General features: G+C 42.0%; 3 protein-coding genes across 5 annotated transcripts in view; 1 reads left to right on the top strand and 2 right to left on the bottom strand.

Annotated features, from left to right (window-relative positions):
- Window positions 1-18,347, bottom strand: part of xylb (xylulokinase homolog (H. influenzae)) — a 28,652-nt gene extending 10,305 nt beyond the window's left edge. The window contains exons 1-17 of one of the 3 annotated variants that reach the window (XM_076290508.1): window positions 18,227-18,347; window positions 17,301-17,383; window positions 17,114-17,183; window positions 16,657-16,737; window positions 16,468-16,554; window positions 15,627-15,755; window positions 15,330-15,395; window positions 15,049-15,121; window positions 14,788-14,906; window positions 14,621-14,702; window positions 13,175-13,215; window positions 11,688-11,803; window positions 10,011-10,126; window positions 9,725-9,798; window positions 8,754-8,850; window positions 5,078-5,136; window positions 3,071-3,158 (exon numbers count right to left, since the gene is read on the bottom strand). In XM_076290508.1, the coding sequence (XP_076146623.1) occupies window positions 3,071-3,158; window positions 5,078-5,136; window positions 8,754-8,850; window positions 9,725-9,798; window positions 10,011-10,126; window positions 11,688-11,803; window positions 13,175-13,215; window positions 14,621-14,702; window positions 14,788-14,906; window positions 15,049-15,121; window positions 15,330-15,395; window positions 15,627-15,755; window positions 16,468-16,554; window positions 16,657-16,737; window positions 17,114-17,183; window positions 17,301-17,383; window positions 18,227-18,280 (1,435 nt within the window). In that variant the 5' untranslated portion in view covers window positions 18,281-18,347. Of the gene's footprint in view, window positions 1-3,070; window positions 3,159-5,077; window positions 5,137-8,753; window positions 8,851-9,724; window positions 9,799-10,010; window positions 10,127-11,687; window positions 11,804-13,174; window positions 13,216-14,620; window positions 14,703-14,787; window positions 14,907-15,048; window positions 15,122-15,329; window positions 15,396-15,626; window positions 15,756-16,467; window positions 16,555-16,656; window positions 16,738-17,113; window positions 17,184-17,300; window positions 17,384-18,226 lie in introns of those variants that run through there. The other 2 variants (XR_012988039.1, XM_076290509.1) reach the window with 2 other exon arrangements.
- A 4,415-nt stretch (window positions 18,348-22,762) lies between these two features.
- LOC143131687 (uncharacterized) lies at window positions 22,763-25,029 on the top strand. Its single transcript, XM_076291302.1, has 2 exons — window positions 22,763-22,924; window positions 23,697-25,029. The coding sequence occupies exons 1-2, from the start codon at window positions 22,840-22,842 to the stop codon at window positions 24,224-24,226; spliced, it is 615 nt and encodes a 204-aa protein (XP_076147417.1). The 5' UTR covers window positions 22,763-22,839; the 3' UTR covers window positions 24,227-25,029.
- Window positions 25,030-25,101: 72 nt separating this feature from the next.
- Window positions 25,102-26,252, bottom strand: LOC143131487 (ependymin-like). Its single transcript, XM_076291139.1, has 4 exons — window positions 26,232-26,252; window positions 25,747-25,945; window positions 25,306-25,393; window positions 25,102-25,267 (listed from the first exon to the last, which is right to left on the bottom strand). The coding sequence occupies exons 1-4, from the start codon at window positions 26,250-26,252 to the stop codon at window positions 25,102-25,104; spliced, it is 474 nt and encodes a 157-aa protein (XP_076147254.1).
- Window positions 26,253-27,327: the final 1,075 nt, after the last annotated feature.

Below are 27,327 nucleotides of genomic sequence, written 5' to 3'. Positions count from 1 at the left end.
AAGCAATATTACTATAAATTCCACGTCTAGTTTAAAGTCTGCTGAGGAAGGGAATCCCTGAAGGCTAGCAAGGCAGCAACTCTATAAATTAAAGTCCTGAAACGTCCCTGTACTTTGTTGAACGTACCTATGTGCAGATCAGATGAACAGCACATAGGAATCTTTGTTTTCAGTCTGGCATCGCGTCCTACAGCAACCACAGAGAATTTCTCTCTCGAGCCCCAGAGATGCTTATGCAATGCTCTGTGACGCTGATGACCTTAACTATGAATGGTCTAGATCACCTCTTTGATATCCATTGACTTCACTTGTTCACTGTTACTTTAGCTTTTATTGTGAGTTGATCCAACTGAGCTTCAACGAATCCAAAGAAAACGGGCATTTCTGAGCGACTGCCGCGGGTGGTTCGGTTCAGCTGTCTGATATTTTTCATTTCAGCAGGAAGGCCAGACAATTGTCAAAACCAGAGAACACAGAGAGCATGGAGGCACTTTTTCCTCGTTTTATTCATCAGGATAATTTGCCTCTCAGCCGAGTGGCCAGAGTGTAAGCGAGAGTGCACGCTCACACACACATGTTGATCCACGGTCCACACGTCAAACGCAAGCCAATTGCTACTGACAAATTTATTGAATTAAGTCGGCATCCATCCCCGTTAAGGGTGGGAGACATATTTATTGGTTCATGTTCTCCATCCCTGACGAGATCCAGTTACAGTAGGAGAATCCCAAATGCGACAAAACATGACAGGAATACTAATAGAAATGAAATCAAGCTTAGCCAAATTACAATGGATGCATCAGACCCTGCCTGAAGGCCACAGCACTCAACGTCCACATGGCTATTTCCCCTCTTCTGCTGGTTGCCAGTGACCATAACAAATAATGACACAATTAAAGAATAGTGCAGGACATTATTAAAATGGTCTTGTTATGACCAGAGAGCCGCTCACTCAAACTTCCACTAAAAAGTAGGGGACAGTGGCTGAAACTATGGCCCCGTTTTATTCTTTGATTAGCAGCATTAACAGTGCTGACATTAGTCAACCATGATGTCTGAGCTTCCTTCTTTTTATGGCCTACTTATGACAAGATGTAATGTGGGATAATTATGGAGACAGGACCCAGAGGTGGATTAATTTGACGAGAAGCCCATTGAAGACGGATGTTATTTTGCAATAAAGTTTGGAATACCCTCTCCAACTCTATATGTCATTAGTTTCTTCTTCTATGTACCACCGTAACTCTTCAGCGGTTTCTTTTGTTAGTATAAAGTCATTGGATTCAATTACAATAACAAAATTCAACACTTGTGCATCTATTGCTTCCAGCTAATGAGATAAGACATCTAACATGTGATCATGAGGAGTTTCAAATGGACACAGATATAAAAAGCTAAAGTGCTGAACGAGAAACTCGGCTGATGTCAGCTTTCTAATTTTACGATGGCAGTCTGCGCACAGTCGGCAGCAGTTGGTCACTACAGTGTCTGAAGAACAGCAGCAGACTGAAGATTTTGGTGGTCAGTTGATTAAAAACATTCATGGACTTGGAGGTCATGCTGCTCCAAAGCCAGCATGAGGAGGCACTCTGAATTCAATTGACCACAACGCCACAGACTGTTACATGAGCTGTTGAACATCAGAGCACGTAATTTCTTTTGGAGTCTGTCAGAACAAAAAAAGCCCTTCTCCGCGGCCAACATCCCCTGGCCTGTCCGTCCTTCAAGTCCCAACACAGAGTCAAAAAGAAGCTATTAGGCCACATTTTAAGACCTGTGTATAGAATGACAACATCATGTATTCACTGGAAGTGTACTGGAACACTGTGGAGAGCAGGATCTAAGAATACACATGCACGCTGGCAAACCTGCGGGTCTGAGATGGATGTCCTACCAAGTCATGCATGAGGGTCAGGAGTGCAAGAAGCATCAGTGGTATCTCTGGAAATGGCATGACATTTCCAGCACCAGGAATCCTGCACATTCCACAATAATGCTATGTTTAATTAACAGAGGCTGTGTTGAGAACGCCTACCCCATAAATTATGAAGCAGTTAGAATTACTCAGAAGATGGTGCAGCCGCATGAGCTTTTGCCAGTGGTGCAAGTTTTGACTTCCATTAAAAGAGTGCTCAGGGCGATGCATTAGTGTGTATTATGTGAATAGGGGTTACAGTTGGGGGAAAAAAGCAAAAACAGCACAGATGAGAAAAACAAAGTATGAATAATACATGAGTAATTAAAGCCCGATTTAAAAATGCTGATCTCTAAAAGCCCCTCCATTCAATTGTGTTAATTAAGCAACAGGAAGTATTAAATTCCACCGTCTGGCATTTAAAACAAATGAGACCAGTCCTCATAGGATCATGGAGAGCTTTTAAGCAATGCTATCCGTCATATTGTGAGTTAAATCAAATTGATAAGTCTGTCTGCATCGCATCCCCTTCCCAACAAAGGCAGACAAGAAGCAATATATGACATGCGACTGTCATTGCACCAACACAGGCCCTTTACTGGTTGTTCTTGGGTGACAGGGAACATGAAGGAAATAAAAAAAAAACAGACGGTGAGTCTCGCTGAAAATGTAACTTGGAATCCAGGAACAGTTTGATGAGTCTGTCAACAGTGTTCATATGACACAGCTGTCCAAGCCAACTTCTAACAACCCAGCAGGTCACAATGCAACCTTATTAAAAACAAAATGTGGGAAAAAATGTTTGTCTCTCCAGGTACAATGTATGGCTTTACTGACCTCACCTGATTCACCTAGTCCCCACACACACCCAAGTCGTACAAATACAGAATACAGAGACTACAATTAACACAAATTAAATGCCTGCTGTTGATTATGCCTGATTTTATACATAGAACAATCATCTTCACTATCCATTAATACATTATTGTTTGTTCAAAAAAAACAAATATGCTCAGTATTAAAAATATGAACACGCCGTCAAATATGACAATCAAACATTATCAACTGCAAATATCATCATTGCCCAACTGAGAGCATCAGGTGGACATATTCCCTCAGAGGGAGCAGCTGGTGCAGCTCTAATGCTGGCCTTACCATGCAAAGCTCTGTAGGCACAGCCCAAGCAGGCAGAGTTGGCCACATCAATGGTGTACACCGGTGCATTGAAAACATCCGAGAGCACCTATAGAATGCCAGTGAAAAGGATCAGATAATCATGGCAACAGGCAGTTATGAACAAACAGTGATCTGGGTGAGACAAGTAAGGGATAATGTACTAGGTAATATGTTACTTTACAACATAGGTGAACATTTGAAAGCATTTGAAAGAAAACGCAACACGTGGTATTTTCCTGTTCTGTTAAGCCTTGCTGGTATTGAATATAGAGAATGCCCATTGGATCATGGACGGATTATGAACTTTTGAGCCCCTGGGCCCAGATGTATTAAGGGCCCCCCACTAATTGTCGCATATTTGTGTTTCAATTTGTTTGATGTGATTTCCTATATTTTGGTGGATTTTGGCGATGGCCAATACTTTAATGCAATCAGATTCATAGCCTACATCGTGTTGATATTGAGGCAATGATTCCATGTAATGGCTTGGGCTTCAGGGCCCCCTGACCCCTTGGGCCTGGTAGGCCGTGCAGTAATCCATCCCTGTTAGATTGCAAACGCTACAGTAGTTTGGTAATGATGCCATGTTATTTCTGCTGATCTCTTCTTCTTTTTCGTAATTGCTTTAGGACAGGGAGGCAGTGAACACAACATATCCATGTTGTGAAATGTAGCAGTTGCAATAGCTACTTTTCATTTTAGAAGATAAAGGCCTATTATTAGATGTTAGAGATGCTAGGTGTTAGAAACAAATTTTCTAGCAGGAAAATGATGGGGTGCCAAAACAGCAATGTCATACCATTAGGCATAAAGTTTCCCATCATGTATTGATAGGGTAATTACTGCTCAGCCTTACATACCCTCCCTTATACACTGACTGCTCTAACTGCACAAAATGAACTACTACAATAAAGTATCCCTGTTTGTCACAGAAGCAAAATTGTCACTGCTATTAAAACCATGTACACAGCAAATATGCCTCACTAGCAGATGCTATACACATACATTCATGAGGTAAACACTGGAACAGTGCACACAAATGTCTCCGCAAACTCTTCCTCCATCAAGCCTGTTCTCTTTTTTCTCTGTCATGCAGCAGCCTAATGTATGGGAAAGCAGGTCGGCAGAGGTCTCAGTCCATTTATTGTAAATCAAACCCAAACACAGCTGGGCTCCTTCAGGACACACGCCGGTCAGATAGAATTAGATTCACAAGTAACCTCGGGGAAGCACACATACTGTATACCAACACTGCAGAAGCACACTACCCTGCAAAGCTCCACATGCAGCTCAGGAGTAGTTGAACAAATGATACTGCCTTAAAGGAGGAAATCTGGCGATTTTTCACATAGATCTTTTCTCAAGGTCGCCGAGTATTGTAGGTACGAAAAGAAAAAAAAACGAAAACCGTCGGTTTTATTTATAGTTGCTGGAAAAGTATATATACTCTTTTGATCCCGTGAGGGAAATTTGGTCTCTTTGGAACTTTGGTCATTTATCCCAATCCGTGAATTAGTGAAACACACACAGCACACAGTGTACACACAGTGAGTTGAAGCACACACTAATCCCGGCGCAGTAAGCTGCCTGCATCAACAGCGGCGCTCGGGGAGCAGTGAGGGGTTAGGTGCCTTGCTCAAGGGCACTTCAGCCGTGCCTACTGGTCGGGGTTCAAACCGGCAACCCTCCGGTTACAGGTCCGAAGTGCTAACCAGTAGGCCACGGCTGCCCCAAACTAACACAGTCAAGCAGCTAAAGTGCTACACTCTGGGGGTATAAACATGGGGGCTCTGTAGCGCTGTAGCTGCCGATTGTTTTTGTTTTTTTTCATACCGACAGTACTCCGTGACCTCGAGAAACGGAGATATGAAAAATCACCGGATTTCCACTTTACGTAAACTCAACAAATGTAACAGGAGACATGCACAAAGAGCAAACACAGGGAATATGACCAATGATTTTAAAGATTTTATTTTATGGTCTTACCTGGAGGATGTCCACATTTGAAGATGCCCCACCTGTGGCCAGGACCCTGGTACCAGGTACTAAAAACAGAAACAATGAAAACGCACAGGTTAAAAACAATAGGATAAGCAAAGAGGCGAGTTTCATTCCGTTTTACACTTTTGACAGATTTAGGGGGGAACAGGAATATGTAGTATAGATGACAAATTTCATGAGAGCATGTGGCAAAGATTAACACTGCACGGTTGAAAGATTTCCAAGCGCCACCATTTCACAGATGAGGCATGGCATGATTCATTCATTACATACAATCCCCTCCACCCCCGTATCAGCAGGGCTCCGAACGCGGGTCTACTGAGGCAACATTCAGCGGGGCTGGTGTTGTGCGATCCGCCGCCCTTGCTACCAGTGGCACAACAGGTTCTCGGGCCCAGCTGAGAGCATCATTACTGTACACTGTGGGGGAAGCGGAGCTGCTGAATTAGTCCGGCGCCGCCCCATGAGTGGCTGATATGCTGTTTTCAGCTTGTTAATGGGAGCGGGCTGCCATATGGAACAAAAGCTCACGCTGCAAACCCCACCCAGGCAGCCCTCTCCCTCCCTACATCCCTCTCTCCCTATCTTTTTGCTCACTGACCCTGGGTTTCTCGCCTCTCCACCACAGTGGGGTTATACAAATCGGCACAAGACGATGGTGTGTGGGCAGACATTCAGTACCACATGAAAGCGAAACATGCGAAGGAGGCAGCAAAAAAGGGCACAGCAATTATGCTCCCTCTCGCTCGCTTTCTCTCTCTCTCTCTCTCTCTCTCTCTCTCCCTCTCCAGTCTTCTCTTTCTCCAGTCTTCCTTCACAAAGGCATTAACATAACATACACCCATGAAAGGAAAAATGTCCCCTCCTGCGTGCACTATTAAAAACAGTCACGCCAGTGATTGTAGCCTTGGGGTGCCAATACAAAGTGAAATGGATGCAGTATATGCCTTCCACAATTGATTTGCTGCTTTGGCCCCTCCAAGCACCTCCACCCCACCCCACCCCTCGCTTCCATTTCACAGTGACCATCAATGCTGATAAGTACAGTTCGGTGAGAGGTTGTGAAAGAATGGGAGTGAGAGCCAGAACGGAAATATCTCTCTGCAGAAAACCACAAACACATGATTATAGCTTTGAAAGAGACAAATAAACCCTGTTGTGACAGAGTACAGTATATGGTCTTTAGATGGAAGGTCTTAAAATGTAGAAAAACTATACTACGTCACTATTTCCCTTTCTCTGTATATACAGCTCCCATTTAAATCTGTTGCGATCAAAAGACTAGAAGGATTTCTGGTGAAATCTGAACCATCTGTCTGGGAGCAGAACAAGAATGAAGTGACGAGCTGAGGGACTGAATAGCAAATCATCCACCATCCCACTTTCTCCTTTGGGGAGTGGAGGCACTGCTGAAGGCCACTGGGCAACCGCTCTGTCTGATTAAAACATCGTATGCAGGTCAGCAGCTGGGCATGAGCATTTTGGCCCTTTAGCCTTTGGGCAGGCAAGAGAATGCTGCCAAGTGCGTACCCCTGAGCTGACCACTGAGCGGATCACGGTGTCATCCTATGGGCTTTGACCAGGACCGAGAAGGGGCAGGCATGTGTGTCCCCCGCTCTCTGAATCATGAGAGCAGGTGTGCAGGGGACTCAGGAGTGCACTGTGTAAATACATGCCGGTCAGTCCAGTGCTGTTGGACACAAGGCCTACTGGAGGGTTTTCCCAAGCGCTCGGCTTCGTGGAGGCAGCATTCCGCTGCATGTGCATTACAGGAAACCGCTGCATGTGTGGAATGATGGAACGACTTACAGACGGTCCTCATTCATAAAACCTGCTGCACTCGTCCGTCCATCCATCTGTCCGTCTCGCTGCTCTCTTTCTCTCTCTATAGACCCTTTCAACAATAAAAACAAAAACAATGCTTGAACGTTCTATTTGGGCCCCAATCTACTTCCTCTGCATTAAGATAACATATGGAATGTTAAAAAGGAAGTCTTGTGGGGCCAACTATGATGCTGATAATGGAATTCTCTTGAAAGGGTCTATATTCCCTAAGTTATTGTACCAGAAACATCCCATGCAGGCCCATGCACAAACACATCTACACATGACACCAACTAAAACTTCTCACGGTGGTTTGGTAGTGAATAAATGCATTGAGGAACATGCTGGCGCAACTGAGTCTCTATTCCTACATGGGCACGCTGTGCAGAGGCCACCCTGGGTGCTTAGGTATCAAAGGGACGAGCCAGGAGGCTCCACACGGCCACACCGATACCTGCTGGACTGAGCAGGGGGCGATCCAAGCAGACAGTGAATTATTTAAAGGCCAACAGCGCAGATGCATCAGTAATCAATGTCCCTTATACTGGAGGGAGAGCATGTGTGGCTGCGTGAGTGAGTGTGTGTGTGTGCATGTGTGGCTGCATGTTTGTGTGTGTGGCTGCGTGTGTGTGTGTGTGGCTGTGTGTGTGTGTGTGTGTGTGTGTGGCTGCGTGTGTGTGTGTGTGTGTGTGTGTGGCTGCGTGAGTGTGTGTGTGGCTCCGTGAGTGAGTGTGTGTGTGTGTGGCTCCGTGAGTGTGTGTGTGTGTGTTTGCCTTTGTGAGTGAGTAAGTGTGTGTGTGTGTGTGCGCATGTGTGGCTGCGTGAGTGAGTGTGTGTGTGTGTGTGCATGTGTGGCTGACTGTGTGAGTGTGTGTGTGTGTGTGTGTGTGCGCGCGCATGTGTGGCTGCGTGAGTGAGTGTGTGTGTGTGTGTGCATGTGTGTGCATGTGTGGCTGACTGTGTGAGTGTGTGTGCGTGTGTGCGCATGTGTGGCTGACTGTGTGTGTGTGTGTGTGTGTGTGTGCATGTGTGGCTGACTGTGTGAGTGTGTGTGTGTGTGTGTGTGCGCATGTGTGGCTGCGTGAGTGAGTGTGTGTGTGTTTGTGTGTGTGATGTTCCACATGTATTTAGCATGATGTCATGGCTACAGCTAAGCTATAGTACTCCTCATCTTGTTAGTCAAAAACAAATAAATGAAGAGTAAACAGGGAGGATTTGTACTAACTGCAGCGAGGGTAAGTAGAATATGTGTTATATGTAATAAAGAGAGAATATTCCGGGTAGCTATGGGCTCTTTCATGTACACCCACCCACACGGTCATAAATGTATGGACTGACAGAGATGAATGGTTAGAAACATCACACTCAGATCCGAACCCAGAGACCTTCACACAATGAGACTACATTTTATTCAGCCTGTACTTCCCTTTATTTCTTAGATGCAGTGAGGCTGGCCTTCAAAAAGATATTGTACACATACATTCGCTCAAAGAACTAGAATATCACATAGCCATTGACATTTACTAAGAAGGGACCATTCACCACAGAGTTCATTATTGATGACTATTGACGGCCGGTCTAGTTTGTTGAAGAGCGCAGAGAGGAGAGAAAAAAAAGTGGCGGAGAAGCCGAGAGTGTATAAGGGGAGCAAAAGAGGTCATTACAGAAAGATTGCGAATAAAACCAAGTGCATCAGAAGAGGGTCATGAGAGAAGAGGAAGGAATATGAGAAACACAGCAGAGCAGACCAATTGACAATTAGACAAGAAGACCCATAGACAGGAGTGAATAGAAAGAGGAAACCAGACCAGAACAGAGCCAGGGCCTGAGCACTCACTGATTTTGTAGCCCAGTTTTTCGGCATGGACCCTCTTTGCCAGGAACTGTCCCTCCACCAGGGCTCGGATTTCCTCCTCATCTGAGAAGCCCTCCACCTGCACGGGGCCCAAGCACGAAGGGAGACTTTTGGTCAGGAGACAGGGGATGATTCCCCGTCCACACACAGCCGCTCCTATTAACCACATTCTCACCGAGGAGCCCCTGACCTAATCTCACACAGCCACAAGGACATCGTATGAGCAGTGCACCTCAGCTCAGAAGCCTCTCCATCAGACACAGCAGCAGAAATCTCCCACGGTGTGACTGGGTCAAATAATTGAATGGTTCACCTGTTTGACTCTTACTCCTTTTATTCATGTATGCTCTCATTGAGACATTATATTTGCTTTTTGGGCCAGCACCTACTGATTTGTTCATCAGTAAAATGAGCCTGATGTACCACATAGATATGCATAACATGACTGCCGCATTAAGCAAGAGTAAGCTTAAGAATAGAGTGAGAATGAAGTGAAATAGCAAGATATTTTCCATTCCAAGACAAATGTTATCTTGAATTATTATGTGAATGGCAACAATAGAGTAAACATGTTTGTTTTATTTATACTGAACTGAACTGATTTAATTTATACTGAACTGATTCATGAGGAATTATAGTTCAAGATAAAATTCAAGCTATTGCCCAAAAAATGGTTTGACCCTGTCCCATATCAGGACGCACTTGTGCAAAAAGAAATATACACCTAGCAAAACAAACCATCTCTTCCACATCAGCCATGTGGAGCTACAACCATACCAAGTTACATGCGGATAAGTGTACATTTTGTATGCCATCAAAGACCAAAAAAAAGAAGAAAAGGCTTTTACAAACCCTATATTACAAGCTGCCTGCATGCAGTGGTGGATATAATAAAAGTGACATGACTTGACCAATACAGCTATTTGTTCTATACTCCTGTGTGGAACCCTTACTGTTTGGTCTTCCTTATTGAACCTGTAAATTCCCACTGCTGGGGGCGTAATCTCCATCGCATCAAAGTAGATGCCTGCAAAAACACAGAAAAAAGCAAAGTAAAAGTGTGTAAAAGTAACCTGCGTCTTGACCGGAGTAATTTGCTCACTCAAGCATTTGCATGCATTAAACCGAATAGTGGATTGGCATGGAGTAAACATGTTTGCCACTCGACAGTTCGTTAAAACCCACTCGCATTCATCTGTCAGGTATGAAATGACAAACACATTCCAAGTGAGCGAGCACCTAGACTGCCATGATTTCCCACGGGGGTGGACCTCAGGGACCTGGAGAACACGTCCCAGGAGCCCCCAGCGCACGCATTACGGATCCTCTCTCGGGTCAGGGAGCCGTTTTTGAAACTAGGGATGCAGAACAGGACAAGGTTAAGACTTTAATTGGGATTCATTGAACATTACATTCTGCAGCAGCAGCAGCACCCCCACCATCCACACACACGTGCAAACAGATGCCCAGTATGCCCACTGCCGGCAGGATCTGCAGGTTTGGGCATTTGCGTTAGGGCCACTCTTTATCTGTTGAATCCCCATAAAAATAACAGCGTGAGGTGTTCTGCCAGGAGGAAGCTGAGGTGGCAAAGGCACAGTTACGGGGGGGGGGGGGGCAGCTAGTTTGTTGATGAGCACAGAGAGAGGAGAGAAAAAGAGTGGCAGAGAAGCCGAGAGTGTATAAGGGGAGCAAAAGAGGTCATTACAGAAAGATTACGAATAAAACCAAGTGAATGCATCAGAAGAAGAGGGCAACGACAGAAGAGGAAGGAATTTGAGAAACACACGCAGAGCAGAACGGTCAATTGACCTTTCCTCCTCCAACACATCCCTAAACTTCTCTGAATACCACTGACTTCTGAATATCCAAAGAACCCTCCTGTTTTATCTTAAGGTTTACAAATTACTCAAAATATCAAAGGAGGGGTATTTCTAATTCACAAAGATCACATCTGCCAGGGTTGCATATTAGATTTTCTTAATTTGCATAGTATCTGGACAAGAATTCTGGTAATTGGCATTCTTGATATATTGCATTTTTGTTAGTATTGTGGCTGACAATCTGCAAAGGTGTCATTCTGCCATAAGTCTTACTTATAGGATAACATGATAGGGGTAAAAACAAGGACAAAATCTGTCACCACCTTGTTTCACAAGTCCTTCCTTAACTGTAAACCCTTAATTAAAAGTGAACAGGGAAAGCTTCTACAGAGATATACGCATGTAAAATAAGAGTTTAAAGTGTTATCTATGACTACAGGGATTGCTTTTCTGTCAGAATACAAAATTATGTGAACATAATTACTTTGAGAGAACAGCTACAGAGTAGCAGGCAATGCTCTGAGCAGGGAGAACAAGGAGTTATTTTCCAAAATGGATCAGCAACAATGGAACAATGAAACAGCATACCGCTGGACACCAAACATATTCCATACTCAATTGTTCTCTAATTGCAAAACTGTAATTACAAGATCTGTTCTCAAGTCTTTGAGCAGAACCTCTACATCCCAGTACTCCTCGGCTCTGCAGGAGAGACACGAACAAGAGAGGAACCCAGTCTTTTATGTCCTTACAGCTCATAATTTCAGACACGGAACATCAGACTTCATGAGTTGAGTCATTCATTCATCATTGATGAGTCCCTTCCTTCATATAGACCACTATCAGTCCACCACAATCTGATAAAATTATCTGGACATGAGGGTGAACCCTTTGAGGCTTCATTAAATTTTAATATCATCATCATGGGTGCATCAACCTCTCTAAAGTCTATATTAATTGTGTGTCTTGTTTAAGGTTCTGAGTGAGTCACCACAGGCTAGGCTCTCCATGCCGTTTTGTCTTTTTTATAGATCATGTGATGTACAAATCATCCAGTGCCCCCTCTGTGCAACAGAAAGGCTGGATATTTTACCATATCAAAGCCATGTAGGACTGGCAGTCCACTGGGTTGCAGAAGATGTGGCCTTCTATGGTAGGATTGGGCTCCTTGATCCATAGGAAGACTGTATCACTAGTACCCAGACTGACCTAAAGGGGAAAGCAAGTGTGAAAATCTTGGGTCTATAGTCATAAAATTCACATTATCACATTACTTTTTTGATCAAAGGCTCTTTTACAGTCAAAGCAACAGGATCATCAAATACAATACATTTCTTTTTATGACACATTGCCTTATCGAATCTTGATTTAGCGCTTCTACTAATACACTAACCTACTGTATTTATTTGTGATATTCAGTTGGCTCCCATATGACCCTTGTTTCAGCAAGCAGATACCCCTAGTGATACAGGTCAGTGGTCAGATAATCTACTGCAACAGCCTGTATCTAGCAGCATAGAAGAAATGAAGCTTTGATACTCTCTTGTTCTACATAATCTCTGCACCACAGAGAACAGTCTCTGTCCAACCATATAACAAACAAATCTCTTGTGTAAAATCCACACGACTGTCTGATGAAGTGCTGGTTCTAAACACATTTCAGTATGCAATGCTAAAGTGCTTTTTACTAAAAGCCAACCTCTAGCATGTGTGCAAGCTCTGCTCTTTGCCAGGGAAAACGAGATGTAACTTTCCACTGCATCTCGCTTCTACGGAGGCACATTCAGTGTTATGAGATGACTAAGCTATGGTGTGCACATCATTCAAACTATGGAAGTGGGGTTCTATGGGAGGGAGCACATTGATTGGTTCCAGTTCCACATTGATTGGGATTTTTAGTTCAAAACTCCAAAACCACAAGAAATGATTCCTACTCTTCCAGTTGTTCAAGGTTACCAAAAAAGGTTTTAATCACTGCAAGCGGAAGATGGGTAATCAGTTTCTTTAACTTTCTTTGTTCATTATAGGAATGTCACTGAAACATAATAAAATATTGCTTTGCATTAAGAATGAAGACAACTAAGAAGTCAGACTCAATTCAAGCATGCCCAGTAATCTTACCGATGCGTTTTACTGCCCAGAAATGTTACTGATGCATTTGAAGTTAAACACAAACGGAATGCCAGTTAGTTTACTGGATTTGCTAAATGTGCGGGCTACCCATGTGTGGCTGAAGGTCAGAGGAATTATTTATTAGTGAGAATTCCAAGAGTGTATGATCCATGCATGATCCATCATTTAGGGGCGAAGATCAAAGCCTGTTCTTTTAACATATAAACTACATCGATCTTGTGTCTCAAAGCACACTTTGATGAAGAGAACAGCTGGAGATATCTACCCCATGAGCTCTTGAATAAATTATCTCAATACTTGTATAAGTCTTCCACATTGCATTTGCAGCATCACAAAATGTTACCACTCCCGTGCAGTGAATTTGGGTTTGCAAACATGGCATACAGTACATGTACCTTAACCACAATAATGGCATGACTAATGCACTTGAGTTCAAAGAGGACTTACCGCTACATCACCCTCTTGGAGCCTCATTCCTGCAAGGGACGCTGAAACATGAAGCTCAATCAAAAGTCTGCAGCCTTGCTCTTAAGGCACTCACACAAAGAGTGGATAAATTACTTTAATTTAAGGCTTGCACATCTCAGCCATGAGTTACTTCATAAATTTCTACTCGGTGGCAAACTGCCAATATTGCATATATTGCAATATTGATCATTAATGAGGGACATCTATGAGAGATGACATTTGATAATGTTAGCAACTGTGATACAGATGTTAAACCTTTGGGCCAGACATAAACGAGACCCAAAGTGTCAAGCAGCATCTTTTACATGTTTTAATTTGGATTTAGTGGGCGGACTGTGTTAAAATTTAATCATTCCCGTCCATCGGCTTTCTTGGTGACCTTGCAGAAAAAGTTCGATAAATCTCCCAGTGTGTTGACATGTGTGGGGGGCTCCTGCTAGCTATGACAGGCCCAAGAAAAATGATCCCGCAACCGAATTCTCATTTCAATACATCAGGAGTCGCCTGTCCTTTCATTTCAGTTCCTGCATTTCCATCCTGAATCTTTGAACACGTGCGGGAGACCCACTAAAGTGATACCTACTGTTTCATATTAAAGTCAACACCAGCGGAGTTCTTTTGCACAGAGATAAAAATTCAGCTTGTCCTGTCGAGTGCTTTTTTGATTCTAATTACAATTCAGCTGAACACTCTCATGGTACCTTACCCATAATGCATCCTGGTCGCCCCTGATGTGACAACCCCGTAGGATAATTAATTGAATGGGGGTAAATTGCACAATTGGATCCATTAATCCATGGGAAATCGCTCATCAAGCTGACCACCAGACACTGTAGAGATCTGGCGGCTGCTATTCACACCCTCTGCTGGGGCGTCTTCGGCACTTTTATTGGCCATAAAGCTCCTTTTATGCAGATGACACCGCTGAGCCAGGATGGCATGGGGTGGCGGGTGTCAGGGTCACTTCTGTGGTGATCTGCGTCTGGTGCTTTTTAATTGAAAAATGTCAACCCACGCCTACCAAAGAGGCACGAGTGAAAACAGTCTGGCCCTGGGCCAGCTCTTACCCTCTCTCTTTCACACACACACACACACACACACACACACACACACACACACACACACACACACACACACACACCCTCCTCTTGGACGGTGGACATGTGTGTTAAACACACCAGAGTGATAGTAGAATGGAACATTGAGTAAAATGCTGCTGCCACCTAGTGACATCATGACGTTAAAACATCCACTAAATCTTGGAGAATGGCTCGATATCCATCAGAAAGCCAGGAAGTCAAGGCAGAATTAAAACACATAAACTAATAATACTCTTCAGCCTAAAGGATGAATGCAATTACAAACATACTACTACAGCTGACCACAACACTAACTGTGTCATCATGGAAAAAGATTCCTATTTACCTGGGTTATCACCAGTAAATGCAACCACCTTACAGTCCATAGGAAAGCCATATCTCTTCACAAAGTAAGAGGACACATCACCCTGCACAGACAGCCAATAAGTCTCATTTCAAAAACAATGATGATGTTGCACAGTAAAAGAGAACACAGAATACAAAAATCTGTACCAGAACAGCAGTGGATGGGACTGGGGCACCTAGTTTAGCCTGTAGACCAGGAGCTGTGGCCTGAAGACAGGGCAGCGACCACTGTTTCGAGAATATGTCCATCAAGTTCATGCCAGAACCTGGATAACAGAGGAAATAAACAAACAGTCAACGCCATGAAACTCTCTTTGCAAAGGGAATCTTTCATTTCAACCTCATTCAGCTTTAATATACATTAAGAAGTAACAACAAGAAACTGTTTTCAAGTCTGTTTGTGCTTACCGTCACTGTAATCAACCGGTGCATGATCACCCAGAAATATGGAGGCAGCAAAGCTGCTGACAAGTGAAATCCTCTGAAATGAAAATCACACATTCTACAATTACAGAGCGGTACGTCCATCATTTTTAGATTAGCTATAGATTACCCCTTTAAAAACACACAGACAGATGCATTCATCATTAAGGCACCAACAGAATATACTCTATATTTTAATAAGAAATTACTTTTTGCTTAAGTAAGTTTGTAAACAATGGCCATTTCAACATTAGATATCCCCTTACCTCTGTCTCACTGTACACGTCAGGCTTTGACTGATGAATCTTAGCGACCTGATTTCCTGTGAAACGCTATTAAAACAAGGCTTAATATCACGTAAATGCATCAACATACATACATATGTGCACTTTAGTGACATTAAGGTTTAAAAAGCCACCTGGAACAAGAAACACAGGGAGGGCATGCAGTTTGGTCAGTAGGCCAACACTGCTACCAGAACAGAAAACATAGAGAGGCCGTGCAGTTTAGTTAACTCTCTATCACTTATTTACTGCATTTCTTAAGATTAGAAATGGTCGCACCTCGTATGCCCGAGAACCAGTGATGTCAGCCAAGGTTTGAGCACATCCTACAGCTTTCTCCAGGTTTGAACACTGGGCTGAAGTACTAGAATCCATCCATATTGGACTGTCTTCAACAGCAAACTGACCCTAGATGCAATGCACACAAAACAAACTTTCTGTTAAATCATCTCTAGGGCTGTAACTAACAATAATTTTCACAGTCGATTAATCTGTCGATTATTTTCTCAAATCAATTAGGTGCTGGAGCAATAAAATGTTGATCAGTGTTTCCAAAAGGCTAATGCTATGTCCTTAAATGCCTTGTTTTGTCAAAATGCAAAATATAGTTTTCATTATGGTCATGGAGGAGTAAGTAAAGCTGAAGATATTCAGATTTTAAGAAGCTGCCATTAGAATTTGACACAAACCAATTAACCGATTGCCAAAATAGTTGGGATTTAATTTAATAGATGATGTCTATTGTCGATCATCATTACCATCTCTCTATATCTCTCTCTCTTTAAAGTTAAAAAACACTACCTAATTGTTTCCCAAACCACCTTTAAATACTTCAGGCCTACAATTTCCTCTAAGTGCTATAAATGCCAGGCAATGTTAAAACTTCCAAACGTTACCATATGAAAAAGCCATCTTCAACTCCTTGCATGGTAATCAGAATTATGTTAGATTATTTCACCAGTGAATTTGAGGCCTATCATGGTTGCAAGCTCAACAAATATGGGAAAGTCATTATGTCAACATGAGTTGCACCCAGTAGTTGACGCATTAACCAGCCAGATGAAAAGGACAGTGGCAAAGAACTTTGAAGACTAGTCAAACTGCAGCAAACAGCCTTTACCTGGAGGAGTTTATGTAATGGCTTTTCTGGATCAAGACGACTAAGCACCTGACAGGCTTCTTTTTTCCAATAGACGCTGCCGTGTTGCTGCATAAAACAAGAGCAGTTCTTCAGTGAAATGACATTCTGTGTAAACTTTGGGTGGATCAACTGTTGAAGCAAAATACAAAAGTGGTGGGAGCCACAGACCTGCCCACTTCCAGAGAGGGCTCTAACACAGGAGAAATCAAATCCAGCCGCTTTCATTTTGTCAAGGATCATGTCAAGAGCCTAAAAGTAAAACACACAAAAGACACCTGACTTACTGTTCAACAAAGCTATTGTGCAAAGATTGTTTTTGCTCATATGTACAATGTTATAATTCCAGCGCCATTACCTCAGTTACACAATGCATAGCCTACTAACATGTGAACTGTCATTAGTCATTAATGGTATTTTGGACGATTTGTTAAACAGCGACTAAATGCATATCACCATAGAAAATAGATGATGTAGGCTTATACTGCAGTTGTCCATCAATGCAAAGTATGCATCATGAAGGCCTTTTTAAAACTCTGACAGTACAATTTCATTATTTCAGTAAATCAGCAATTAACCTGTAGGCTTTGCAAATAAACATCTGAAGCATTAAATGGAGATTAACTACCTTTACCCACATGAGTACTGGTGAAGTAACGGTCAACCCATCAGCATGGATATGAACCCCTCCTTGGGTCCTGCATGAATTCACAGGGGAGAAGTGTTATGTATTAATTGCCAAAATAAACTCAATTATTTTATTATCATTTAAAAAAAAAAAATCATAATCATTATCTCCATGACGAAAGTGTTACCTGAATTCCTTAAGTTCACTGTCAAACTGCACATTATTCTGGTGAATCAAATCAAGGTCTTCGTGGATGGCTACAACTTTCAGCTGCATATGAGATGTATATGTTGTAAAACAATAAGATAACAAAATGACAAGACTAATAGCCTAATACAAGTAACAACTTAAATGTTTGATAGATGCAATGCAATTTGTTCGTGTCCAAAATGCATTCCTACATAATGAACTTCAAGGAATTTCTCAAAAAAGGCCGTTTTTGACACTTAATATTGGCAGTTATGTTTGTGAGGCTAGGAAAGTTTCATCACGGGACTTTGTTTTCTTTCTTCTTTTTTTTGTTTTGTTTGGTCAGCATGAAAGTCGGTTGGATACAGGTTAGCCTACTCGATTACGACTTCAAACCTGTTACTTAGGCTGCGGGTAGCATGAAACTTACAGCAGCCGATATATCTCCCGTGCAAACTGGGATACAGTATGACTGATGTAAGGCCTATGTCATTGTAAACCAACCCTCTATTGACAATATTCTTGCAGTTGTACACTCTCATTTGGGTCATGGCAAAATTAATCAAACTGTTTTGTCTTATCAGCACTTGAGGTGCAAAGTCCAGTTTTCATTGAGAACAGGTTAGGTGCAGACTAAAAGCTGGCTGGCTCGCTAGCATGAATAACTTTATACATAACATTCTAATCTACTGAAAAATGTAGCCTAGGCTAGAACTACTCTGCGGACACAACTAGGCTACAGCACTGAACAGAAACCTTTACTGTCCATAGTTACTGTCTGACTAACAGCCGCCGCCTTCAGTTCTTCCGCTTTTTTCCTTTCCTCCACAATGCGTGTTGACATAGATATCCTGCTTGATAACGTGCTATACGTAGGCTACAGTAAACACGCCACGTAAGCTACTCAAGGAATTCTGGCCCTACCTGCTGGGTGCTGAAATCAAATCCCAGGTAACAAGAACCCCTTGACGCCGCCATCGCAAACTACAGATCTTTAGAAAGCGCTGATAGGCACGTGGATTTCATCGTGTCTCCAATGCCTCCAACTATTTAAAGGGGCCGCGTGTGCACGAGAATGTTCTCTCTCTGTGTGTGTGTGTGTGTAAAAGAGAGAGAGAGAGAGATAGAGAGAAAGTGTGTGTGTTTGATAGGAAATTCTTGCAAACAATTCATGGAAGTAGGATTTTTTGTGAAGTGGGGCATGCTCACACTGTAAGTGCACTGCACTGTTATTTAATGATGAAGGCTATTTCCATTAGTTCCTCTAGCCCAGGGGTCCCCAAACTACGGCCCGCAGGCCGAATACGGCCCACCACCTCATTTTGAGTGGCCCCACAAAACATGTCCGTGGTATATAGCATCTGGCCCGCACGGGAGTACCACATCGCCAAACTATGACCTCCGTAATTTCCCCCATTCATTCTCTATGGCGAGACTTAAAGGTAAACTATGCAGTATTGGCAATTTCCTTACTGTTTTCTCGGTTTTTGCTTCTTTTTCGCTGGCTCTGTCATGACGAATGTCTGAGAAACTCCATCGCTACCTTTTTCTAGCCGGTGCCTGGTGTGTATATGTATTTGAATGCAGTAAAGCAATTCGTTACACTCATTATACTTCCTGACACTGAGGCCGTCGACCCGCCGGCCCACAGTTGCAAGGGTGGTTTTTCCGCTCACAGGCGCTAGGTGGAAGCGAGACGGCCACCATTCAACCCGAAAAAAGTCATATAACCATTCCAATGACTCTGAAGCTGTTAAATGAAGGTAAATTAAGCTAAACAAAACGTGCACATTAAGCTAAAAATCCTGCATAGTGGGCCTTTAACAATACACGTGAAATACTCTTTTTGTCCACTGTTGGTTGTTTTGGCGCTGTTTCGCGTTTCCCATCGAAAACAGAATGAAATGTAGGCCTACCTGCAAACAATGTAGGCCTATGCTGACTGCATCAGTGCTCAAAGTATTCTAAAAGTTTATCAATTAATTGTTAATAACTAATTAACTTCTATTCAAGTCATATTTCTGGGACTTTCTGGGATAATTATTTCTATTTTTTTATCCACTTGTTCAAATGTTCATAGAGTTCACAAAGTTCTCATCAGGTGATTTCAGATGTTTTTGCCAGCACTTCATAAAACTCTCATAGTTTGAGAACTTTGAATTATTTGTAGGATATTGTTTGTTCACAACTTGAGCTGTGTATGCAGACACAGAGTTCAGACAGAGAGAATTGAATAAAATACTTTTGGGACTCCTGCTAATACTTTTGGGAATGCTAAAGTCTTTTTATTAGTATTATTTCATTTGAGCTACATTTTACACTGATATGGCATGATGGCAACATAAACACAGCTAACAATGGTATTAAATTGCAGTAGCCTATGATTAAATGTAATGGAATATTCAACTAAGGTCGACTGCTGTTGTTCACAGCACTAAGCTATTTATGGTTACTGATATACTCCGAGTCTCTGGCCCTCTCTTAGAGCCAGGCATAGTGAGCTGGCCCTCGGAAGAAAAAGTTTGGGGACAACTGCTCTAGCCCATCAACATGGTAGCCCTCTTTGTTGAGGACCTTTTGCAAAAAGTAAAATATCATAATCTTTGGACATCAGGAAGGGTGAATGCATTTGACCTATTTGAATGCGATTCTTACTATGTGGATGATACTTAAAGGGAACAACTTTAAGATGAAAAGGACTCCAATAGGCAGTACTTGAATTATTCTAGCAGGGCTTTAGAACATTGCTTTTCTCACAATGTATAAAACGTCAGGATCTTTGAAACAAAAGGTAATTTGGAGATGGGCCTATAGTTTTTCAGGTCACTGGAATCAAGACTGGGCTTCTTTAGCAGAGGTTGGACCAACTACAGCGGACCACTGCAGTAAATAAGGACCTATAATGGCCTAAACAACAGGGCAAATAATGTTAAAAACATCCTTAAACAAGTGTGAAGGTGGCAAGAGGAGGATTTCATATGAGAGATAACTTTAAATAGCTGGAGAATGAAACAGGTTGAAACTGCTGAAGGCAGCTGGGTGAGAGTTTTATCACAGAGGGATCAGAATCTGAGGAGGAAGGAAGGAAAAGGAAGTCATGTGCAGTATTATGCCTACAAATACTGATCTTGTGGTATCACCCGCTTACCTGGTTTGGTTTCATAATTGCATGTATTCTGTAACCTACTGCTTGCTTTTTAATTCTGTTCCGTAAGAGCCCTGCAGTCCGATGCAAATGTTTAAGTATCGTACCAGGGGCTCAGATTATCAAATTTTGAAGAAAATAATCGTACAGGAGTTACACATGTGCAGTTTAATGTTGCTGATTGGATCATGAACAGCCACAGCAATGAAACAGAATGAGCGAAGAATTAGCTACCTGTTGGTATTTGTTGGTACCTTCATCAACAGTTTGCGTTTTGTTTGGATATGTTGCTGATCGGATCCAATGCAGTTTTGGATATTTTAGCAACTCTAGAGCTCTCCCTATGGTCACGGAATATCTATAGTTGACCTTCCCCCTTGCCATGAGGCATGCACCTTTTCCTCTCCCTCCCCCTCTCTCATGCACTCACACACACGATGGCAAAGCATCCTCTTTGTGACAGGTCCCTTAACAAGCACATAGCCCATTTTGTAGGCCTAGTCTATGAAAATAATTGCTATCACTCAGTTCTTGGATTAACATCACAGGATTTACACTTGTGATGCAAGTTCATAGACAATTGTGTATCAAAAAAAGAAAGAAAAGTTTGCATAATTAAATGCTTTTGAATGAATTTTTTGCAGCATATCGCCTTTACTATCTACCCCCCTTTTTGACAACTGACATCGGTTTTACATATCTCAGAGGCCCACTCAACGGGGAGGAGCCAACTCCTCCCATACACCCCGGCACCTATTGTGGGCGGGGGTCGCAACAGGCAACCAAGCACCAACAACAGAATGCTGCTGTTATGGGAACCCCACATGGGCCAAGAAACAGCACCCCACCTGACCAACAGCCAGCAGGTGACACGAAACAAATCATTCTGGCCCCTTCAGCAGCCACTGCTTTCTACAATTCACAAAGACAAGGAAGAACGTATGCAACCAACCATCATCAAACTACTCCACTCCAGTATGGCTATCCACAGCCACTAGCCATAGCTTCAGTACCTCCTCCTCTTCCATGGTTGTTACCAATGCCACTGGCTACAAGCCCTTACCCACCTCACCCACCTGTCAACTCTTTACCTCACCCACCCCCACCTCCCTCACCCCCACCTGCACCAGTGAATGAACTCCAGTGAACTCCAATGCTGCCCAGGGAGTGACTGCTCCGGTAACAAGGCCAAAGACAAAGAAATCTCATCTCATATCTCATTGCTCCATTAAATTTCAAGACAGTCACCTCAAAACATTGGCAAAGTAGAGGTCTTATGTCCAAACTGACTTAAAAATAACTAATTCATGCATTTATTTCCAGCAGGGTTGATTACTGCATTGGGCTTTTCACAGGCCTTCCTAAAACAAAACAAAACAAAACAAAATCAAAAAGCTTCAGGTGATACACAATACAGCAATACAGTTTCTCACAAACTAAAATAACTGCATTACTCCAATAGTTAAGTCCCTGCAATGACTTCCAGTAAGTCACTGAATTGACTTTTAAGCACTACTGCTTGTTCATAAATCACTCAATGGAATGGGACCTAATTACCAATAAGACATACTTCAGATACACCTTCCAGACCTCTCAGGTCACAGTCCTGCTGTCAGAACTAAACATGATATTGCCCTTAATATGCTTATTCTTTGCTTTAGTTTATATAAAGTACATGAATTACCCATGTCTGTAAAATATGCTATATAAATGAATTGCCTTGCATAGCGTCCACCCGTAACTTCAGCACCACTATCATCATTTGCTTTGCTTTCTGTTGCTTTCTTTCTTGCCTTCAAATAATTTGATCAATTTCATCAAATGTAAACAGACAATGCCTATTTTATGAAATATGACTAGGCCTACTATTTACATACATGTTTGTTACTATCTTCTTTCAGAACATAGCCTATACTAGAAAGAATTGGTGAGCCCCCCATTAGAGAGCATTTAGGTGAAAGTTGTAGTTAGATTACATATATTCCTGATTGTACACAAATTTAAATGTAGGACAGTATTTCACATTCTGTCCAGGCAGGTACCATAACAAAGACTTGCTTATAGCCTAAATGCTTGACTGTTGCTTTCCATCAACCTTTAAACGTCCTCGAATGTTTGCTCTTCCTTGTAATGCCTGTGCCCACAAAGTATACAATGACCACGTAGGTCTACACAGAGATAGCCTGGGTTTATTGAGCTCATTCTAAATACTGCTGCCCATATCAAAGGAAATAAATTTCACATCGATGCTGACAGGATGTTGTCATGCTGTTGTTCAAATTTGACGTGTCCGTGGAAACAAGTGATAAGGACGGATGAATTCCGCCAAGAGACGGCGGACGGGCGTCAATTGTACACGGAAGACAGCGTCCAAACTCTTGAAAGTACGAGGATGGATATTGCGCTTCTGAAAGAGCAATATAATTGGATTAAGGAGAAACAAAGACAGGAGACCTGCGTTGTTGTATTTAAGAAAGGTAAATAGCACCCAGATTTTGTCAACTTGTGTAGAGGAAGTTTTGTCATGGTTATGAGCAGAGATTCTTCCAATCTGGCGTTTGTTTGTTTTGTTACCATTTGATGATAGTTCGATGTATTGGTAGGGAAAGTGCAGAGCCATATAAAGCCACCTTTATACGGCTCTGAGAAAATTGTATAGGCTACATTATTATGACTTATTACACGGCTCTTCATAATGCTGAAGAATGCTCCATTCACTTGAATGGGCCTTCCCAACGTTCGGTGGTCTGCTTAATTCTCAATAACAGGCCGTTGGTATAACAGACCGCTGTCAAGGAAAATGGGTTTTGTGCTTCTATTTCACGTCTTTCATATCACTACAGGCCTACGCAAAGACTGGAACTACATTAAAAAGTGAAAGCGCGTCGGAGTCCGGTTTGCCCTGTCGGCACGTATTTTCCTAATAATGACTGGCGTTCACATTATCCCTTACGCATAAGATTGATATGATTGTATGCGTTTTTTTATCTAGGCTATCTAGGTTATCTAGGATACTGAAGTATTTCAAGTTCCATATGAGTGCAACTCTCTCTCTCTCTCTCTCTCTCTCTCTCTCTCTCTCTCTCTCTCTCTCTCAGATATGTAAGCTACATGTTGACTGACTCCCCAATTGCTTTGTATTGCATTAAACCAAGAGTCCGAGAAGAATATGGGTACACTAAACCAAAGTGTGTCTGTAATTAAAGTTTCCTGAAAAATCAAATTTGTTTTTCTTTTCTTTTCTCCCAGCATCAACCAGTGAAGAGATCATTGTAAAATCTCCTGTCAGTGTGGTTCCCATGCACCAAGCGATGAGGAGGCGGCCACTTGAAAGGCAGCTGTCCGTGCAAGAAGTCCAGTCTGACATTTTCCAGGATCAAGGCAACTCCCTGTGGCGCACACACCTAGGGCTCCACAGGAACGGCTGTGCAGTCAGTGGTGTTGGCTCATATCATAACCAGGATCCCTTTGCAATCCAAAGTAATCTGTTTAGGGAGTCCTCTTTGGAGAGCACTGAATCAAGTGAGAAACTGACCAGTGACCCTGAGGAACTAGATGGCTCTGTGAGCCTGGGGAGTGGCACCAGCGGACTGGAGGCTGGGGACAGCAAACCCTCCAGAAAATTCTCCGCACCATCTGTTTTATCCAGACAGTCAAGCCTGGTCAGAAGCCGTCCCACTCAAGCCCTTTCTACTGCTCGCCACTACCCGTTTCCCCAGCTCAAGTGCCCAAGGAAGTCTGAGGCCGCAATGAGACTTGGAATGTACTCATCATTTTAGCCACAAGCTGGAGAGCACTTTAAGCCTGTACATAAGAAACTGCCTGCCATGAAACAGTCTTAGAATGGCAAAATGCTTTTCTTACAGTAAAATAAATATCTCCTCGCAGCACCAATGAAATTTCACTCTTGTGTTTTGTGGTCAGTGTGTAGATGACTGGCATTGTGCATGAGGCCTTGATACTATTTAGCTATCTATGAACATTTCTTTCACCTATGTTCATGTACACCCCAACAACAGTAAGTGTTCCAAAGCTAAATTATTTGTTCTTTGGAAGATTATAAAAAGCACCAAGGATATTCAAAGGAAAAGAAGGTAGAGGAATATTTAGAGGTGAAATAACGTTTTGTTTTTGTATTTTGCTTTTCAGACAACTTAATCCTACATTTCTGTGAACTTTCAAGAAATGTTGGTTGATCTATCCTACAACTCCCTCTAGTGTTCAAAGTATGACCACATCACTCAGCAGAATGTGATGAAATAAGTTTCCCTTAGTGTATGCTAACAGTAATTCTGTTCTAATGGAACCAAATGTTCAAAAGGAACTGACTTGAATGTACACCATCAAGTTTTAATATATGACCTTTGTTTGAATATACTGGTTGGTTAGTTGTTTTTATGTTACAAGGTCATTGCCGGAACGGTTTGACCCATTGTGGCAACATATGCTCTTGTAAATCGCTGCCCTACATTGCATGACTTTACACTCTTTACTGCTATGAAAGAAACTGACTAGTGTTGAGTGATGGAAGTGGTTTAGAGTCCAAATATTGATTCATTCCATATTAACCAAAGTATATTTTCTGTTTAGTGCAACCAGTGATGAAAATATAATTTTTACAAATATTGATGCTCAGTTTTATTTATTTCCCAACTCAGGCCTCAGACACTATTTCCCTTGTCACTGACTTTAAGGCATCAATGAAGTTGGTCTCATGAGATTCCAGCTTTGCTTTCTGGCAGAAGAATGGAGGAAGGAAATCCATGGGGTTCATTATGCCAAGCAGGATGCATTTCAATTGTAGCCCATACAATAGAGTACTGATGTGTTAGCATGATTAAAGAGTCGATTGAAGTACCTGATGGATGTCCAGTGGGTCTGTGGGGTGTAGAGTAGGTTGGTCATTAGCAGGTAGCCGAATTCAGTGAAGGTAGACTGGTAATAGTCTGCGGATCAAGATTTGTCAAGAGATTTTCCTTGGGCTAACAACTAGAGGGTCACACACAAGGGCCAGATTCATAAACCTACACACTTAAGCTATAAACGTTTAGGGTCAGTTTCCTAAACATGGATTAAATCTAGTCATGGACTAAAAAATAACTTTAATGGAGACTTTCTTCGGATAGCATTATTTGCTAAATTATTTGGTAAATCCAGTTTATCACAAAAGTCTTTTTTTTAATCGTAAATGTAATTGAGAAAGAGTGAAATGTATTCTGCTTTGAACTCATATAGATATTATTGAGAAAAATGCAATGTACATGTAATGGAGGACAATATGTAATGTGTTACTACTCACTGATGGATGTACTGTTTCCCTGGTGAATTGCCCCCTTCCAGCTGTTGACCAGTACATCCATTCCTGACAAAGAGGAGGAGCCTGCAACCACCTGACCCAAGTGAGTCGCGCCTTCTGGGACTCCCAGAGGGATGAAATCAGAATTCATCAGATGTTTCTTACAGGTCCATTTAGAATAATCAATATTATTAAGAACACCCTGCATAGAAGAGAGGAAAACAAAGCTAAACACAAAAAATATAAAATAATCCAATCTCCAAACAATGGACCATCAACACTATTAATTCTGCTAATTTCATGCAGGTTCTTACACTACACAGGAAATTACATTTGAAATTAACTTTTTTTGGTGAAATATGTTTTTTTAGTAGTTGCGATAGATGTGCTAGAAGACATTTTACAAATTAATGATACACCACCTGAATTGTCACATGCATGACTTACCTCATTGTAAAGGATAAGTAGATCCTTTGCTGATGGCTTACAGTATTGTTGACAATTCCCATATTCCTGATATTGAGCTGTTTTCCAAGGCCATCATATGTAAACCTTCCATTCAACATAACGCCACCTTCATTTCCACTCTGAATAGAAAGCAAGAATATTAATAGTAGTAGTTTCGTTGTAGTAATTTCGAGAGTATTAACCAATGATATTCAAAAAACATCTTTCTGTATCAATACATTTAAACATAATGTACCAGTGAGAACCTCCCATCCAGCAGAGGAGATTACACTAGAAATCATTTAAGAAATGGCGAAAAGGTAAAAAATAGCACGTCGTCATATAGTAATGCTGAGAGCAACTTCCATGGATTTCCTTTAGGCCTACTAACGTGCATATGGGAAAACATGTTTATAAATGGAGCAATAGTCTGTAAACAGTATTTTAGAACAAAACATATAGTATGTGGTAAGTGAAAGAACATATAAATGGGAAATAAAGGACAACTGAGATTCAATAACAGTAATGTGTAATGTGTAATATTCTTGTAAATCTGCTATAGACCTGAGATATGTAACTTACCACAAGGTTTAGGGGTGGGAGCAGCCCATGTGCCAAAAGCCAGGCACAGACTTGCAAGAACCAGGGAGAGTCTTCATGGCTATCGAGAGGTGAAAGCAGAAGCGCAAAGCACCTCCTGGTCTCTCACCTTTATATACCCACATATATATGCCTATATGTGGGCTAACTACATCATAACCAAGTCACTGTTTCAAAATAGTACCAGAAGTAAAAAAAATGACAACTCCAAACAACAACTTAAAAAATGGGAAAAAGAGAGATCATGGATCAAAGCATGACATTCAAATTCAAGTGTTTGTCTGTTTTCCCTCACAGGGTTTATTGCATTGTTTTTTTTTACAAGAATGAGTCTCCAGATGTGAAGTTATCACAGGCAGTGTTGGGAATTCCAGCATTCCAGCTCTGCACACACACACACAAATACAGTATGCTTTGACTCTGAGTCTACTGTATGCCCCTAAATGTGAACCTATTTGAGGATTTTATATGGATTTTACCATAATTAATTTCATCTCCATCTTGAAAGGTAATTCAATTCAATTCCTTATTCAAGAG

Source organism: Alosa pseudoharengus, unplaced genomic scaffold (genome assembly GCF_046254945.1).
Source record: "Alosa pseudoharengus isolate Yale_2024_CS ecotype anadromous, Long Island Sound unplaced genomic scaffold, YU_APseudo_1.1 YU_APseudo_1.1_scf_18, whole genome shotgun sequence".
Taxonomy (NCBI): Eukaryota; Metazoa; Chordata; class Actinopteri; order Clupeiformes; family Clupeidae; genus Alosa; species Alosa pseudoharengus.
This window is presented reverse-complemented; position numbering and strand designations above follow the sequence as displayed.

Coding starts and splice junctions, on each gene's coding strand:
- LOC143131687 (XM_076291302.1), top strand. CDS start 22,840: ATGGATATTGCGCTTCTGAAAGAGCAATATAATTGGATTAAGGAGAAA. Junction 22,925..23,696: donor CGTTGTTGTATTTAAGAAAG/GTAAATAGCACC, acceptor CTTTTCTCCCAG/CATCAACCAGTGAAGAGATC.
- LOC143131487 (XM_076291139.1), bottom strand. CDS start 26,252: ATGGGAATTGTCAACAATACT. Junction 25,946..26,231: donor TGGGAATTGTCAACAATACT/GTAAGCCATCAG, acceptor TCTTCTATGCAG/GGTGTTCTTAATAATATTGA. Junction 25,268..25,305: donor ACCCACTGGACATCCATCAG/GTACTTCAATCG, acceptor CTAACACATCAG/TACTCTATTGTATGGGCTAC.